An 18345-nucleotide genomic window follows, 5' to 3' on the forward strand; every position below is an offset into this window, starting at 1 on the left:
AGAGAGAGAGAGACAAACAGACAGACAGACAGACAGAGACAGAGAGAGATGGGGGCATATTTCCAATTTCCATACGATGTTCTCAGCAGCAATATTAGCAGTAAACAAGAGCCTGAAGCAAGCCAAGGTCTGTTTTATCATAGCAACAGTACGGTAACTAATACAAAGTCTTCTCTCCCATTTGCATCCTGCACACACACACACACACCCCCGCCCCGGCTTGCCACTCGTGTATGTGTGTGTGTGCATGCTCATGTGTGTGCGGTAGGAATACATTCAGACAGGAAGGTAGGAGAAATACACCTGAACCGGAGCTCAGCTGGAGAGGTGTTCCAATGCTTGTTACATGGCTAATCACCACTCACCTACATAAAAAACAATATTAGCTGAATGTTTGCCTTCAAGCATATCTTATGCTTTTACATGAGTAGGCTAAAGAGTAACCAAATGTCTGTTTACAGCTCTTACCTCCTTGGAGCTGAGTGTTTGGATTCCCCTAAATCACATCCGCCTTCAAACGGCTCAAACTCCAGCTTAAAGGAGAGGACATGGGCTGGAGAGATGGCTCAGCAATTAAGAGCACTGACTACTCTTCCAGAGGTCCTGAGTTCAAATCCCAGCACCCACATAGTGACTCACAACCATCTGTAATGGGATCCAATGCCCTCTTCTGGTGCGTCTGAAGACAATGACTGTACTCAAATACATTAAATAAATAAATAGAGAGAGAGAGAGAGAGAGAGAGAGAGAGAGAGAGAGAGAGAGAGAGGACATTATCACAGAAGCTAATTACAGCATCACATAGGTAGGCTGTCTGTGCAGAGACAACCTAATTATATAGACAAGAAGATCTCACAGGTTGCCACGGAGGCAGCTATTCTTGATGGGCATGGAGACAGAGACTGAGGCAGAAGAGGGGGCTGGGAAATGCCCAGACACATCCAGGACCATCCAGGCAGTTTTGGCTAGAGAGAAAACATTATGCAGCCAGTGTCTAGAGGTGAAAGAGGCAAAGAGGCAGAGGGGTGGAAGCTGGATCAATGGAGAGACCTGGTGCTTACAAGACACCATACCATACCACATGCAAAGTCAATGCCTAGGGAGATGGAACTTGCAGCAGCTAAGAGACACATTAGAGCAGCATTCTCAACCTGTGGATCGTGACCCCCTAGCGATTGCACATCAGATTATTTACATTGCGATTCATAACAGTAGCAAACTTACAGTTATGAAGTAGCAATGAAATAATTTCATGGTTGGGGGTCACCACAGCATGAGGAACTATATTAAAGGGTGGCAGCATTAGGAAGGTTGAGAACCCCTGCCTTAGATGGCAAAGAGGCTAAAGAATCAGGCGAAGCCAGGCATGGTGGCACACCCTGGGATCCCAGCACTCAGGAGGTGAGGACACGAGGACCAGAAGTTCCAGGTCATCCTCGGCTACACAGTCAATCTGAGGCCAGCCTGGGACACATGAGATCCTGTCTTAGGACAAAACAAAGAAATTAAAGGACAGAACTCAGTGGTATCCAGCGTACAAAGGGACAAAGCAAGGTGAGTTTATAAACCTGTGGGCTGGAGCTTGCTCAGTTTCAAAAGATCAGAAGTGAATGAGGAGGGAATGGGAGAACAGATCAGATGTGGTGCCCGCGGTCCTCAGCCTGGTCGCCTCAGGATGCTTTAACACTCTGGTGAAGAGCTGACCTTCGTCAGGCGTGATGACGTTAACCCCAAGACTTGAGGCAGAGGCAGGAAGATCTCAGGTTTGAGGCTAGCCTGAGCAATATAACTAGATCTTGTCTCAAAACCAAACAACACTAAGCATCCCCCAAGAATGCATCTGCTCAAGAGAAACAAAACAAAACAACAACAACAACAACAGGAAATCTCACACACAGATGAGGCCATGAGCTTATAGTTCACGCAAAGGAACAAGAACAGACATTTCTACAGTAGAAAGTTTATTTTCATCCATAAAATATATCACTAAATAGATGAAAAAGTTACATAGTATTTTAAAACATAGATTTTTAAAAATCATATTTAGCTTTTCCTTAGCAAAAAACGGGTTTGGGTTGTTTCACGTATTTACAAGAATATACTATATTTCAGATACATGGCTTTCCCCTCAAGCCTGGGGGACCTGGAAAGGCCTCCCAGGGTAGGCGGGCTCACCAACAAGTCTCATTATTGGCTCTGCCGCCTGTGCAAGGAGAGGTTTGATTTTATAGAAGTCACTTTGGAGTAATGGCAGACAGCATCTAGAGAAAAGTCCAGCGAAGCAACAGCCTGTAGGGCGCTTCCTCAGAGGCGAGGCTAATCTTGGCTCTGCGGTCTATAGCCTGCTAGGGTGGCGGGGTCCAAGGCCTCCTCGCTAACTTCTTTCTCCGTGAATCTTCACCTGGGCCTGTGGCGATGGCGGCTCTGAGCCTGCCTCTCTGCTGAGGGGCCGCCTGTTTTGGTAGATGGATGGATGTTCTGGGACGTTGCCACCCATGTTCTGATACATCTGGAAAGGGGGAGAAAGCAGCAAGAATGACCGGCTGAGCAGGACTCGCCTGTGTGCCTAGAAAGCACAGTACTTAAATACACCTTACTTTTATACAGATCGTGAAATATGAGTTTGGGGCTGGAGAGATGACTCAGTGGTTAAAACACCTGCTGCTCTTGCTGAGTTTGGTTCCGAGAGCCCATGTGAGGTGGCTCACGATTGCTTGTGACTCCAGCCCCAGGGGATGCGACACCCTCTTCTGTTTTCCGAGGGTCCCTGTACACACTACTACATGTAATTGAAAAGTAAAATAATCTTATAAATATAAAACTATGAATTTGGGTAGTTTCCAGGCTTGTTTTGAAGTTTTATTTACTTTATGTGCGTGAGTGTGCACCTGTTTGTCAGTATGTGAATGCAGTGCCTGCAGTGGCCAGACGAGGGCGCTGGAGCTCCTGGAATAGGAGGTATAGGTGACTGTGAGCCACCCTGTTTACTGGCAAGTGAACCCTGATCCTCTGCAAGAGCAGCCAGTGCTCTAACTACTGAGCCATCTGTCCAGTCCCCTCCACGGGTTTTGTTTTTTCTGAAACAGCAGCCACTCATTTTTAATGAGAGGTAGGAAAAAGGCAGATGGCAGGTGATTTGTCCTTTACAGAACCTATCATCCCACAAGATGTCCACATTAAAGTCTAAAGTTGCAAATGCTACGTGAGACATTAGTGACATTAGAGTCACTATGTGAGACATTAGTGACGGAGGCAGGATCTGAACCTGGGCTCTGAGTGTTCACAGCTCCACACCCTCATCTGGAGCAGCCCTCTCCTGTGCTAGGAGTGCTAAGGAGGAGGGGCTAATGACGTAATACCAAGATCCTGCTGCTTGAGGATCATTTACCTTTGCAACCCATTTTACAGATGGGAACACCGAGGCCAAAGGAGAAACTTGCCATCGTTCAGATCAGTGGGGAATGAGCAGCAGAGACCCAATGGGTCCTCAGGGCTTTGGGCTAAAGCCCTTCCCATCCACACCCACCCTCACACCATGTTGACTTAGAAAAGGCCAGTGGCTCCTGGAGGAGTTAAGGTTTATTTAGTTGTCTAGCCCTTTGCACTGGACCCTTAAGAGCTTTTAACCTATTAATCACTTGGATGAAATCACAGGAAAGCCCCGCCCCCAAGCCCACACCAGATAGTACGTCTTCTGCACAGGACTGTGGAAGGGTAATCTAGGCAAAGTGAGGTGAGAAAGATGATCGGCCTAAACCGGATCTGAGGCCATTAGTGCCGGTGTGGCACCCACACATCTCCCTGGGGACCGTTATGATTAAGCCAAGCCTCCACATACCGCTTCTTCTGCCTCTGCCAGCTGACATCCTAAAAATGAAGTCAGGTTGGGGAAGGATGGCCGCTTCCTTGAGTCAAAAGCCCAGCAGGATTGCATTACAAAGTATCTGTGAGAGAGCAAAACAGAGGCAGAGGTGAGGGGGTGTGAATGAACTTGGCAGGGCTCCACCCACAGTTCACACCCAGGGCAGCATGGGGGGGGGGCGCTGTGCACTGTGCGCTGCTGGCTTTGTGGGAAGCACGGACTAGAATTGGTACCACACCAGAGAGTGAGATAGATGCGAGGTGAAGTCAAATCCTCAGGCACCACAAGCAGAAGAATGAAGCCTTGGAGGCTGCCCAAGAGGGCGCAAGCTACCTGAAGCTTGCTTTGTTTCTTTCTTTGTTTCTTTGTTTCTTCCTCCCTCCCCTCCTTCCTTCCTTCCTTCCTTCCTTCCTTCCTTCCTTCCTTCCTTCCTTTCTTTCTTGTCTTGCTATTAGCACAGATTAGCCTACAGCCTCATACCTCACCTCTGGAGTACTGGGATTATAGGCAAGTGTCTCCTTGCCCCCCTCCCCATCCCCCGCCAAATTTATTGATTGATTGGTGATTGTTTTTTTCAAGACAGGATCTCACTACACAGCTTTGGCTGTCGACCAGGCTGGCCTCAAATCACAGAGATCTGGCTGCCTCTCTGCTTCCTCGCTGTGGGAATTAAAGGTGGGTGCCACTGTACCAAGATTTCTCTGCTTTTAAACAGCAAACAAGGGCTGGAGAGATGGCTCAGCGGTTAAGTGGTTAAGACTGCTCTTCCAGAGGTCCTGAGTTCAATTCCCAGCAACCACATGATGGTTCACAACCATCTGTAGTGGGATCCAATGGCCTTTTCTGGTGTGTCTGAAGATAGTGACAATATACTCACATACATTAAATAGATAGATAGATAGATAGATAGATAGATGAATGAATAAATAAAAATAAATAAATAAATAAATAAGATCTCAGCAATGTCGTAGGAAAGTGTGTTTTAACCAGGTGTGGTGGCGGTGCACATCTTTAATAACAGCTCTCAGGAGGCAGAGACAGCTGGATCTCTGAGTTTGAGGCCAGCCTGGTTTACTGAGTGAATTCCAGAACAGCCAGGGCTACACAGGGGAACCTTGGCTCAAAAAGAAAACAAAACAGAAAGAAGAAACAAACAAACCAACAAACCCAGCAAGCTTTTGTTTTTGCAATGCATCTGAGAGGACTTAGAGCACACGGTAAATGTCTGATACCCAACCCCCATCTGGCTGTACTCACATCCCTTCTGTGGCATAGAATGGCTGCTCCATTTTAAATCCACTCTGAATCAGTTTATAGAAGTTAGCGTCGACAGGAATGCCAGGGTAAGGGTTCACACCTGAGAAAAACACGCGCTCAGTGGGGCCTCACAAACATTGTTCTTCCTATTTGTCTATTTGGTATACATTCTGTCTGACAACAAGCAAAGAGAATTCCCCAGTGCCAGACCCACCCTGTACTGAGGGCTGCAAGTGGATCCAGAGGTCCCCAAGCCTCCTAATCAATAACAGGGTGTGGGAAAGGCAGATCTCAGATGTCAGCAAATAACACTGGCAACAGAGGCAGGAGTAGAAGCTAGGGTCTTGAGTGGTGTGTTACCTGCCCTTGGCTTGCAGGGTAAAGGAAGGGTACAGAGGGGTGGAGGACACAAAGCCAGAGCCCAGGGAGGCCTGCAGAGTGAGTGCCACACATACCCAGTGAAAATATCTCCCAGAGAAGGATGCCGTAGGACCAGACGTCACTCTTGATTGTGTAGATCCCTTCAAACAAGCTCTCGGGTGCCATCCACTTCACCGGCAGCCGTGCCTGTGTACGATGCAAGAGAGGCTGGTGAAGTTCCCACATGCAGACTTGGAGATTTTTTTTTTAAGTTTTTTTTTTTTTTGTTTATTTGTTTTTAATTTTATGTGCATGGGTGTTTTGCCTGCATGTATGTAAGTGCACCATATGCATACAGTGCCAGAGGCTGCCAGGAGTAGGTGTCGGATCCCTTGAAACTGACATTCTAGATGGATGTGAAGCCACTATATGGGTGCTGAGAACTGAACCTGGGTCTTCAGCAAGAGCAGTCAGTGCTCTAACCACTGAGCCATCTCTCCAGCCCCTCTTTGTTGTTGTTAGATGATAAAATTTAAAACCTGAGGCCACTTTAAAAAAAAAAAAAGATTTATTTGGTGTTTTGCCTTCATGTCTGTCTGTAAAAGTGCTGTGTTTCCTGGAACTAGAGTTACAAACAAGTGTGAGGTGACATAAAGGTGCTGGGAATTGAACCCAGATCAGCTGGAAGAACAGCCAGTGCTCTTAACCACTGAGCTGTCTCTCCAGCCTTTCCAAGTTTTAGTTTTTGTTTTCCATTGGATGACAATATCTACTTATTTATTTATTTACTTAACTTATTTTTGTTTTTCAAGGGAGGGTTTCTTCATACACCCCTGGCTGTTGTAGACCAGGCTGGCCTCAAACTCACAGAGATCCACCTGCCTCTGCCTCCTGAGTGCTGGGATTAAAGGTGTGCGCCACCATTGCCCAGCATTAGATGATAAAATTTAAAACCTAAGAACACTTTTAATGCTTGATATGGGGAAAAGAAGGATAGGGTCAGGGGCGAGGAGGAGAGCAACATCTGTTCCACCACCAGAAGTAACTGGGACCAGCAGACAAGAAGGGAAACTACACCCTAGAAAAAGCAAGAAAGTCATCTTTCAACAGAAAACAGAAGAAGATAGCCACACAAACATAAATCCACCTCTAACAACAAAAATAACAGGAAGTAACAACCACTTTTCCTTAATATCTCTTAACATCAATGGACTCAATTCCCCAATAGAAAGAGATAGACTAACAGACTGTATACATAAACAGGATCCAGCATTTTGCTGCATACAGGAAATGCACCTCAGTGACAAAGACAGACACTACCTCAGAGCAAAAGGTTGGAAAACAATTTTCCAAGCAAATTGTTCCAGAAAACAAGCTGGAGCAGCCATTCTAATATGGAATAAAATCAACTTTCAACCAAAAGTTATCAAAAAAGATAAGGAAGGACACTTCATCCTGGTCAAAGGAAAAATCTAAGATGAATTCTCAGTTCTGAACATCTATGCTCCAAATGCAAGGGCACCCACATTCATAAAAGAAACTTTACTAAAGCTCAAAGCACACATCGCACCCCACACAATAATAGTGGGAGACTTCAACACCCCACTCTCATCAGTCGACAGATCATGGAAACAGAAATTAAATAGAGACACAGTGGAACTAACAGAAGTTATGAACCAAATGGATCTCACAGATATTTATAGAACATTTCATCCTAAAGCAAAAGAATATACCTTCTTCTCCGCACCTCATGGTACCTTCTCCAAAACTGACCATATAATTACAAAACAGGCCTCATCGGATACAAGAAGATTGAAATAATCCTATGCACCCTATCAGATCACCACAGACTAAGGCTGGTCTTAAATTCCAACAAAAACAACGGAAAGCACACGTACACATGGAAGCTGAACAATGCTCTACTCAATGATAACTTGGTCAAGGAAGAAATAAAAAAAAAAAGAAATTTTCTTTTTAGAATTTAATGAAAATGAAAACACATCATACTAAAACTTATGGGACACAATGAAAGCAGTGCTAAGAGGAAAACTCATAGCTCTAAGTGCTTCCAAAAAGAAACTGGAGAGAGCACACACTAGCATCTTGACAGCACACCTGAAAGCTCTAGAACAAAAAGAAGCAAATACACCCAAGAGGAGTAGATGGCAGGAAATAATCAAACTCAGGGCTGAAATCAGCCAAATAGAAACAAAAAGAACTATATAAAGAATCAACAAACCCAGGAGCTGGTTCTTTGAGGAAAAAACAAGATAGATAAACCCTTAGCCAGACTAACCAGAGGGCACAGAGACAGTATTCAAGTTAATAACATCAGAAATGAAAAGGAGATAACAACAAAATATATCTTAAAATAATTATTCTTTCTGTTGAATATTAACAGTTGAAAATATTAAAATCATGTTCTAGAAAAAAAAGAAAAAGTAGAAGCTTTTTAGAAATATGTTTCTTATCTATCTATCCATCCATCTATCCACCCATTATCATCTATTATCTATATTTAAATCTATCTGAGTATCTGTTTATCTATTTATCTATCTACCTACCTACCTATAGCTATCTATCTACTATCTGTCTGTTTGTCTATCTATCTATCTATCTATCTATCTATCTATCTATCTATCATGTTTTCCTTTTTTCTTTTCTTTTCTTTTCTTTTTTTATTTTTTGAGACAAGGTTTCTCTGTGTAGCCCTGGCTGTTCTGGAACTCACTCTGTAGACCAGGCTGGCCTCGAACTCAGAAATCCACCTGCCTCTGCCTCCCAAGTGCTGGGACTAAAGGTGGGCGCCACCACCATCCAGCTCATCTGTTTTTCTATTTTGAGACAAGGTCTCACTATGTAGCTCTGGTGACGTAAGCAGAATAGGGCCTCAAACACACAAATCAACCTGCCTTTGCCTCCTGAGAGCTGGGTTTAAAGGTGTAGGCCACCACTCCTGGCAAAATACACTTCTTTAAAAGTCATCTTGGACACAGGCTTGTGCTTGGGATTGGCAAGTGCCATAGTGATGCCATTCGTTCGTTAAGGAAGAGCTCTGTATTTGCTCAGAGGTCGACAAGTTCAAGGCCACGGGGAGAATCATTTACGGGAGCTTTCCTCAGAACTGAGAAGTATGGCCCTCAAGGACTTACGTGATCATGCCTAGAATAACCATAGCTGCCTTCCGGGGCTTGAATAACTTCCAGAGGCAGGACAGGGGGATGGCCTCTGTTTGCACAGGCTTTGATTTGCATCAGGACACAGTGGCTGGTTAGCTCCTGGGGCACGGGGTTTTGTTCTGATTTGGTTCCAGTAGGAACCTCATATGTTTAATTGGCCAGGCTAAAGAAGAGCCCCAGAAGGAACTCCTCTTTTAAATCCTATGCAAATGGAGTCACTGAACAAACCTGCGGTCCAGTCTGGGTTACCTGATTCATTAACAGAAGGTTCTGAACGGAATTCACCTTCCCACAGGAGAGCCCACTGGTGGGGTGGAAACCCCATAAGCACACAGAGCAGTCAGTGTACTGTAACCGCAGCCAGCGGCCATCCCTGGGAACCGGCTCTAAGCCACCCTGAGATGAGCATTCATTTGAGTTCTCACATTTTGGGTAAAAGGGCTATGTCGTTGATTGTATTGGTTGGTTTCTGAGAACCTAGGAAGTACATTCAGAATCCTGTAGGAAGCTAGTCAGGAGGACACCACAGTGAATGACAGGGATGCAGGCTCTGCACGCTCGCATCCACACGGCCAAGTTAGCAACCGCGGGCAAGTTGCTTTTCTTTGTCTCAATTTCCTCTTCACAGAGTGGGTACTGAGAATGTAGAGCAGCGAGGAGGAACTGGGGCAGCCTGGGCTGCTGTCATTTCATAAGCAGGGATGGTGGTACTGAGACTCCCCTCCCCCTCCCCCCTCCCCCAGCACTGGCTGAACACACAGCACCAGAGGGACTTGCACCAAGGTGTCCTAATTCCTTCTTTTTCTTCCTCATTCTGAGGCTTGAACCAAAGCCTCGTGAAGGCCAGGCCAGAGCTCTACGCCTGAGCTCTTCAGCCCTTACTGTTCATTTCATTCTTTCTTTCTTTAAAAATTTGATGCCAGGGGGACCATGGTGGCGGCGCACATCCTTAGCCCCAGTGCTCCAGAGGCAGAGGCAGGCAGAACTCTGTCTGAGTTCCGAGGCCAGCCTGGTCTACAGAGTGAGTTCCAGGACAGCCAGGGCTACACAGAGAAACCCTGTCTCGAAAAAAACGAGAAGAAGAATAATTATGTTTTTATTCCTGTGCATGTGGGTGGGCCCTGGGGGAGGGTGCATGCCGCGGCACACAGGTGAAGGTCAGAGGTCAACTTGTACCATTCCAGTTTTTCCACCATGTGTTTTTGGGGGCAACTCCAGCCCTCAGGCTTGGTAGCAAGTACCTTTACCTGCTGAGACATCTCATTGTCTGTCTGTCTGTCGGTCTATCATTGTCTATATGTCTTCTGTTTATCTATCAATCATTTTGTCTGTTTATCTATCTATCTATCTATGTATCATTTCTGTCTATCTTTCTTTCTCTCTTTCTTTCTTCCCTTCTTAAACATTCATTTCCCCTCATCATACTTTGAATTGATTTTCACTTATGTGTAGGTATGTGCACATGAGAACACATGTCCAAAGAGGCCAGAGGCACTAGATTCCTTGGAGCTGGAGTTATAGATGCTTGCGAGCATCCTGCCGTGGGTGCTGGGTATCAAACTTGGGTCCCCTGCAAAAGCACTCCCACTGAGCCGTCTCTCTGGCCCCCTCACATTCTCTTTGAATGAACTCATGTCAGTTATGTTGTATTTGGAGCCTTCCTGTACTCTTCTAATAGTAACAGGGTAACAAATGCTACCAGTTAACTACAGCATCTTTAAACTTTATAATGAATATCTGTGTGCTGCCTGTTCAGAAAAAAACCAAAAGCTTGTTATACATGCTAGCTTGTCTCATGATCGGAAACATAAAACACATATAAAGCCACTTTATAGCTAACGAAACCGAAACAGGTCTGAGTAAGGGCATTTTTTTTTTCAGGTGAAGATCTCATGCCAACCCCTAATGGATCTGTTCTGAGTGGCCAGCCCCCAGAGATGCGTGGCTATTTTGCTTAGCTCTTGGTGAGCACAAAACAATCTTTTCAGCCTAAAGAAGTGAAGCACTGGGAGGTTTTTTTTCCCCCCTTGGTGTCACCATAAATCAAAAACGCATCACAGAGAGTGCAGGTGTTTCCTGTACTCGTGACAAAAAGCAAACGGCTCACGTTGCCCCTGACGACGTAGCTGGAGTCGCTCAGGATGTCTCGGGCCAGTCCAAAGTCACAGATCTTCACCACCTTCCCGTGGGTGACTAACACATTCCTGGCTGCCAGGTCTCTGTGGACACACTGGAAGAGAGAGGCTGGAATGACATTGTCTCTGACTTACACCTTCAGAGAGAGACTCACAACAATTCATACATCCTGAGAACACTGGCTGAGTCCTAAGTTAACTCAGCTGCAGTCATCTGAGGCATCCCTGGAGCTATGAGCCAAAGAAGTGCCAAAGGGGGCCTTCGCCGAGCTCCAGAGACACTTCTAACAGCCGGCTTCCTGTGCGTGCGTGCGTGCGTGCGTGTGTGCGTGCGTGCGTGCGTGCGTGTGAGAACAGAATCCCCTTTGGATAAAGAACTGGCTTTCAGAATAAAAGTGCATCATATCTGACAGGCCTGGTGGTGCAGACCCATAATTGCAGCACTGAGGAGGCTGAGGCAGGAGGATTTCTAAGTTTGAGGCCAGCCTGGACTACACAGAGAGGTCGTGTCTCTAAATGAATAAATAGATTAAGATCGAAGAAAGCATTCAGAAGAAGTGAGTTTGGGGGGACCAAAGCGATGACAGCTCAGTGAGAAAACACATTAACCATGTAACCCTGATGTCCTGAGTTCGATTCCTGGGTCCCACAGTGGAAGAATTAACTCCCCAGTTTGTCCTCTGACTTCTGCACACACACTATGGTACACGGGCCCCACATTCTCATACACACACACACACACACATGCACTTGCGTTCACATGCACATATAGGGTGCAGGGGGCAGACAGACAGACAGATAATGATGAGTTTCGAGGAATACATGAGAGTAGAGCCCAGAGTCTCTGAAGGGAGTGAACTCTTTATAAGAGAGCACATGGCGTCCACAGGGGTCCACTACGCTCTCCTCAGCCTTTAAAAGAACAAAGCCTATAACAACAGGAATGTCTGTGCCGTGACTCTTGCCCTCCTTCTCCAAGTCTGGCTTTCTTCATGTGGCATCTCCTAGATGTCTGTCCCCATCCCCATCATGTCCTCCTGACTACCTGCCCTGTCTGTCTTTTTCACGGTTGCTCTGGGAAGGCTCCTTCTGACCAGCAAGAAGCCTGCCCTGCCTGGACTGGCTTTGACTAGTCCCTCTCCCTCTTAGATTCCATCCAAGGGAGGCTCTCTTGCTCTTGCACCTGCTCCTCACCCCTTTTTCCTTGGGGTAGCCATGCTAACTTTGGTGACAGTATCAATCACAAGACGCTGATCTGATGTATAGGTCTGCTTGTCTTTCTCATGGAAACATAAGACCTGTGGGCCCTGAAATCACATCCTCATCAGGTTTCTGCCCCAGCACAGTGTCACATGGAGCCACACAAATGTGTGACACAGTCACAGAGTGGGGAAGAGCACAGTGCTAGGCGTGACTGGAGCGGAAGGCTGCAGTGAAGACAAACTGTCTAAAAACTGGACAATCTTCAAAAGTCCATGTCATAACACACCTAAGAGTAAAAATAAAAAGGCCACGAGCAGGTGCACTTGACCAAATAGATTCTCTTCTACTTGTACTTGGGCCACCCCTTTCCACAGGCCCGCTGTAAATAGAGAACATGAACAAACTGTGCTGGATTATCTAAACTGGTCATCGCGGCTCAGCAGCACGGGGGACAGAGAGTTTCTGGATTCTGAGGTCAGAAGACCTGCCTAACACCTGGGCCACGCCTTCTGGTGGCAGCCATAGCGGGTATGAAGGAGGAAGCGTTTGCGTTTTGCCTGCTCGCCCTCACTGTTACTGGCAAGTCCATCTGCTCTGCTGCTGGGGTTGCTTTCTCACCGACTTCTTCAGGATCCCAATGTAGACCCAGGACCACCTGCTTCCTAAGACTTCCTCGGGACTCCAGATGGGGATTTCTGAGACATCCAGTCTTGTGCACCTTGTTGGATTACACAAACTGCTGCCTGTAAGCCGCTCTAACAAATCCCCTATATGTGCGTGTGTGTATGTCTGTGCATAAAATATTTTTACATAGAGAATAAAACAATATATAATTTTATATGTATATATATATATAACTTTTTAAATTTTTATTTATTTATTTATTTTATATGAGTACTCTGTAGCTCTCTTCAAACACAGCAGAAATGGTCATCAGATCCCATTACAGATGGTTGTGAGCCACCGTGTGTGGTTGCTGAGAATTGAACTCAGGACCTCTGGAAGAGCAGTCAGTGCTCTTAACTACTGAACCATCTCTCCAGCCCCAAATATAACTTTATAATTAAAAATAATACATCTATATGTATAATGTTTAATTCTATCAGTTCTGTTTCTTTAGGGAGCCCTAATTAACATACTACCCCTATGGAGAAACTTAGTAAGATACACCAACCTAGCCCTTCCTTGTGTTTCAATAGTTTGTGTAGGCGTGTACACAGCTAAAGATGTTGTCTCCTTCTCCCCCAACATCACCCCCCGCCGGCTAATCTGTTTACTACCACGTTACTTCAGCAGACATAAAGATTCAAGGTTTTGGTGGCATATAGTGTGGAATGACAGGGACAGCGGGTGGAGAGGCAGCATTGCCTAGCACAGCACCGGGAGGTCATGGTTTGGGGTGGGTCCCGCAGTCTTTCTGCTGCAGCACTTGTGAATACAGGGCCAGCCACCGAGAAGAGACAGGTTCCACAGCGCTGTGGTTAGCCTAGGCTGCATCTCTTCAGGCTGGCTGGCTGGGGTGGCAGAGCTGGTGAACTTTGGGCCTCTGCTCATGCCCCCCGACTGCAGGGAACAACCTGAATGAATCCCTGTATTGTCAGGGATGACGATACTGTGATACTGTGCTTCTTTCAGTATGGCTTTTCTGGGACTTCCCTAGACATCCCATGGGACGTTGGCTCTAACCAGCAACTCTGGGCCTTCGTGCTGCAGGTATGAAAAGAATTAGGGGCAGCTGGGCAGACAGCAAGGGAGGCATGTTAAAATGACCAAGGAACAAACGTAGCCACACGGCTCATTCAAAGCTGCATGCATACATTCCTTTCTGCGGTTCTGTGTTTGCGCCTTCTGTCGGTTTTCTCTTTAAAAGGTGCTTACCGACTTGAACTCCAGGAATTCCATGCCTTTGGCCACTTGGTACGCAAAGCAAAGGAGGTCTTCAAACGTCAGCACGTTCAAATCTTCCTCCTCTTCTTCGGCCAGCCTCTTCTGGTTTTCATATTCAATCTCATCTGTAAAAAGACATCCACCCGTCACTTTCCCCAGACACTGGGCAGCAGCCTATCAGACCTCTGTGAGAAGCAGCTAAGGCGACATCAGTGCGGAGATATTTATAAGAGACGTTTGATCTGATCTCCTGCTCTAGGCTCAATAGACCAAATCGAAAGGTGTCACCTAGATAAAAGGTCTGCCATACAAAGAGAAAGGATTATTTGACCTTTGGAGAAATCAGAAGCAACCACCAAACCTTCTGCACAGGCCAGGTTCCTGGGCATGAAGATGGAATGGCCTCTGTTTCAAACCTTACGGAAGAGCTTCTCCTGGGGAGCCTGGTGCTAAGCTACTAGCCACCTTGTCCATTTCCTGACTCCAAACCCGAGGAAATGATTGGAATGATCAGCCTGTCCTTGTAAGCAACATGTGGCCCTGGCTGTCCCAAAATGTGCTATGTAGACTTAGCTGACCTTGAACTCACAGACTAACACTCTGCTGCCTGGATGCTTGGGTTAAAGTTGTGCACCGTCATTCCTGTCCTGATCTTTGCCTCCCTTTTTTTTCACCCTCAGTCATATTTTGGTCTCTATAAACCTGTCTCCTCTTAGTCTACTTGAACACTCATTCTGTTTTCTGGAATGAAGCCCTGTTCAAATCCCCAGGGGCTGGAGAGATGGCTCCATGGCTAAGAGCACTGGATGATCTTGCAGAGAACCCAGGCTTGGTTCCCAGCACCCATATGATGGCTCACAACTGTCTGTAACAATGCTAACTCCAGAGAATGTGACTCTATCTTCTGGCCTCCAAAGGTACCAGGCACATACGGTGCACATACATGCATGCATATATACATACATACATATGTGCATATACACATACAGGCAAATGAACTCTCAAGCAATGGTATCAGGAGTAGGGTGTTTGTGAAGTGGCCAGGTTATAAAAATGGGACCATGAACTCTATAAAATAGGAAGAGGAGAATGGGCAAGATGGCTTGTCAGGTAAAGGTGTTTCTACAGAGGCGAAAGACCTGAGTTTAATCCCTGGAACCCACATGGTGGAAGGAGAGAATGGATCCCTGTAAGTTGCTCCCCCACAAGACACACACACAATACTTTTTTTTTTAAGTTTTTTAAAGAGAGGAAAGCGTGTATTCTTGCCTCTGTGTGAGGCCTGAGGACCCAGAATGATCACCGTGTGCATGTGAGAAGCAAGTGTCTCCTGCACCTCAGTTTTGAAAGTAGTAGCCTCTGAAACTGTGAGAAATACTGCAGCTTATGATACCCAGTCTTTAATAATCTGTTAAAGCCATCTGCGCTAAGACAAGAAATACTAATTATGAATCCTTCTTGGGACTCAGTGATTCAAGAACACTGACTGCTCTCCCAGAGGACCTGGGTTCAGTTCCCTGAACTCACATGGTGGCTCACAATTGCAGTCTCAGAGCATCGAGTGCCTTCTTCTGGGTCTCCAAGGGCACTGCACCCAGGTGGCACACAGACATAGAGGGTAAGCAAAACTCCCAAACATGATCCCTCCTTCCCTTCATGCTAGGTAAATCTGTCAGTAGAAAAAAGCAAAGACTGGCCAACTGTCTACCACATTTCACGGACTGTACTTTATACTTCACATCCTTCTGTTTATGCCTCCTAACAGTCCTATGAGGAAAGTAGAATTGGACCAATTTTGTAAGTGAGAAGTGGGGACTCTCGTCTGGAGCCAACTGTTCCGAAAGGAAAAGAGTCGGAACAAAACCAAACTTGGATTCTAGAGCTCGCAGTCTTACAAGCAGGTACAAGCTGGCTCCAATTAGCTTATGACTTTATAAAGAATATTCCGAACAAACAAGACAGTTCAGGTGCTTGTTGTTGACCATGGACATGGAGTTCACAACTATCAGCTTTTGACTTTCCGAGAAAGTGTGCACTGACAGAGCCTGCCTTTGACCAGAGCAAAGATACACTGCTTCCACTCTGCTGCCATGGCTCACTGGAGAAAAGCTACCATCAGGCTGACACCCTGGTACTGAGCCCTGGTACCAGCTCTACTAGCTGACCTCCATGGGTGCCACAACACACACAATCATGCCCACACACAAGCACACACACATATACACATGTACATATATATACTTCATACACATACAAACACACACACACACATATATATACACACACATACACCATACATATACAAATACACACATGTACATATATATACTTCATATATACACACACATATATATATACTTATACACCACACAAATACAAACATACACACACACACATATATATAATATATACACACACACACATATATATATACACACACACATACAAATACACACACATACATACACATATCACACACACATATACACACATATAAACCCACATATACATATATATGTACATACACATATCACACATACATATATACACCTACAAACATACAATATACATATATACATACCACACACATATACATACATACATACACATACCACACACATGCAAATGCACACACCACACACATACACATAAACATACATACATACCCTACACACAAACACACACACACATACATACACATATCCCACACACATATACACACATATACACACATATAACACACACATGCACACATACCCTATACACAAGCACACACACATACATACACATATCCTCCACAAATATACACACATACAAACATTTACACACATACATACATATAAACACACACACACACCTACACAAAAACACATATACACATAAACACAAACCACACATACACATACATCATATACACATAAACACAAACCACACATACACATACATCATACACATATACACACACTCGACACACATACTCACACATACCACACACACATGTACACAAATACAAATATTCACAGCACACATACATGCATACAATACATATCTATACATCTATACACATATATACATGTATGTGTATGTATGTATATATATATATATAGCATACACACACAGCACACATAAACATATACACATAAAACACACACATACACACAGTACACGCATATACACACCATGCATGCACACGTGTATGCACATACACACACACTCATACTCATAATTTAAAAAATAAAGCTTAAAAATAGCTGGCATGGGCCTCTTGGATTCATTTCAATGACTGTAAACTGCCAATGAAAAGTAAACCATTACCTTCAGAATGAATTGAATTTCCATTGAACCCTGAGAGCTGATCCAAGGGCGGGTGTAACTGAACTTCTCGTGAACCAGGCATACTATTAAAAATAAATTTGTTTCTTTGTTATTTACATTGTTCTTCTGAGCAGACATTTTATTACAAAAAGGACAATTCATCAGAGGAGCAGAGTTCAGTTACAAATGGGCTTTTAAACAGAAAGCACGATGCTGGCTTGTCAATGGTACCCCGTGTACATTAAAAACATCTGTGTGTTGGGATTTGCAGAGCCAACCTGGATAAGAGCAGCCATTCAGTCACTGTCATGCTGTAAGCTGGGTACATAAAACAGAAACTGGGGCAGTAAATGATTACTAGGTCCTCAAGTTTATAAAGAGAGGAACCAATTTACAGGGCATCCTGCCGCTCCAAACCCAGGCCATGAACCAAGTTACAGGGCATCCTGCCGCTCCAGACCCAGGCCATTTCACCTTTCAGAGTTCATGCAACACAGAGCTTACAAATTTAGAGTTTTGATATTCTTTTCATCAATGTGTTTGATCTGTAGGCTTCTGCCTTGTGGGAAGATGTACCCTTCCAGCGCCATCTTTTCAAGCCAGCATCTGTGAACCATGTTTCCCTCCTCCGAGAGATAAGCAAATAGCTGCAACAGATTCTGTCTTTCTTTTTGCTTGTTCTTTCTTTCTTTTGTTTGTTTGTTTTTGTTTTGTTTTGGTCTGGATTTTAGAGACAGGGTTTCTCTGTGTATCCCTGGCTGTTCTGGAACTCTCAGTAGACCAGGCTGGCCTTGAACTCACAGAGATCTGTCTCTGCCGCCCAAGTGCTAGGACTAAAGGCTTGTGCCATGGCACCACCACCACTGTCTGGCCAGATTACCTTTTCAAGCGCATCAAAGAGAGGCTCTCACCAGTACAAACAGGTCAGGACTCAGTATTTCCCACCATAAGAGTTTATCCCAGTTTTCAACTCCCCTTCCCTTTGGAAAAAGGCTTAATGCTTTTAGTTTATTTAATAGCCCAGTGACTAAAAATGAACCAAAGGATCTAATTATTGGCCACGCACATCTGTGTTAGGATAGTTCCTCTGTTCTAGAGCATGCATGGCAGATTAGGGATGTAGCTCAGAGAGGGAGGATGCGTCAAG

At 45.1% G+C, this 18345-nt stretch overlaps 1 protein-coding gene across 1 annotated transcript in view; it reads right to left on the reverse strand.

Annotated features, from left to right (window-relative positions):
* Positions 1 to 1944: 1944 nt before the first annotated feature.
* The window catches only part of Flt3 (fms related tyrosine kinase 3), a 70013-nt gene continuing 53612 nt past the window's right edge, over positions 1945 to 18345 (reverse strand). The window contains exons 18-24 of the mRNA XM_021162840.1: positions 17199 to 17281; positions 13875 to 14008; positions 10766 to 10888; positions 5575 to 5686; positions 5120 to 5219; positions 3839 to 3944; positions 1945 to 2509 (exon numbers count right to left, since the gene is read on the reverse strand). Coding sequence (XP_021018499.1) covers positions 2375 to 2509; positions 3839 to 3944; positions 5120 to 5219; positions 5575 to 5686; positions 10766 to 10888; positions 13875 to 14008; positions 17199 to 17281 — 793 coding nt within the window. The 3' untranslated portion in view covers positions 1945 to 2374. The remainder of the gene's footprint in view (positions 2510 to 3838; positions 3945 to 5119; positions 5220 to 5574; positions 5687 to 10765; positions 10889 to 13874; positions 14009 to 17198; positions 17282 to 18345) is intronic.

Source organism: Mus caroli, chromosome 5 (assembly GCF_900094665.2).
Source record: "Mus caroli chromosome 5, CAROLI_EIJ_v1.1, whole genome shotgun sequence".
In the NCBI taxonomy this organism is placed as follows: domain Eukaryota; kingdom Metazoa; phylum Chordata; class Mammalia; order Rodentia; family Muridae; genus Mus; species Mus caroli.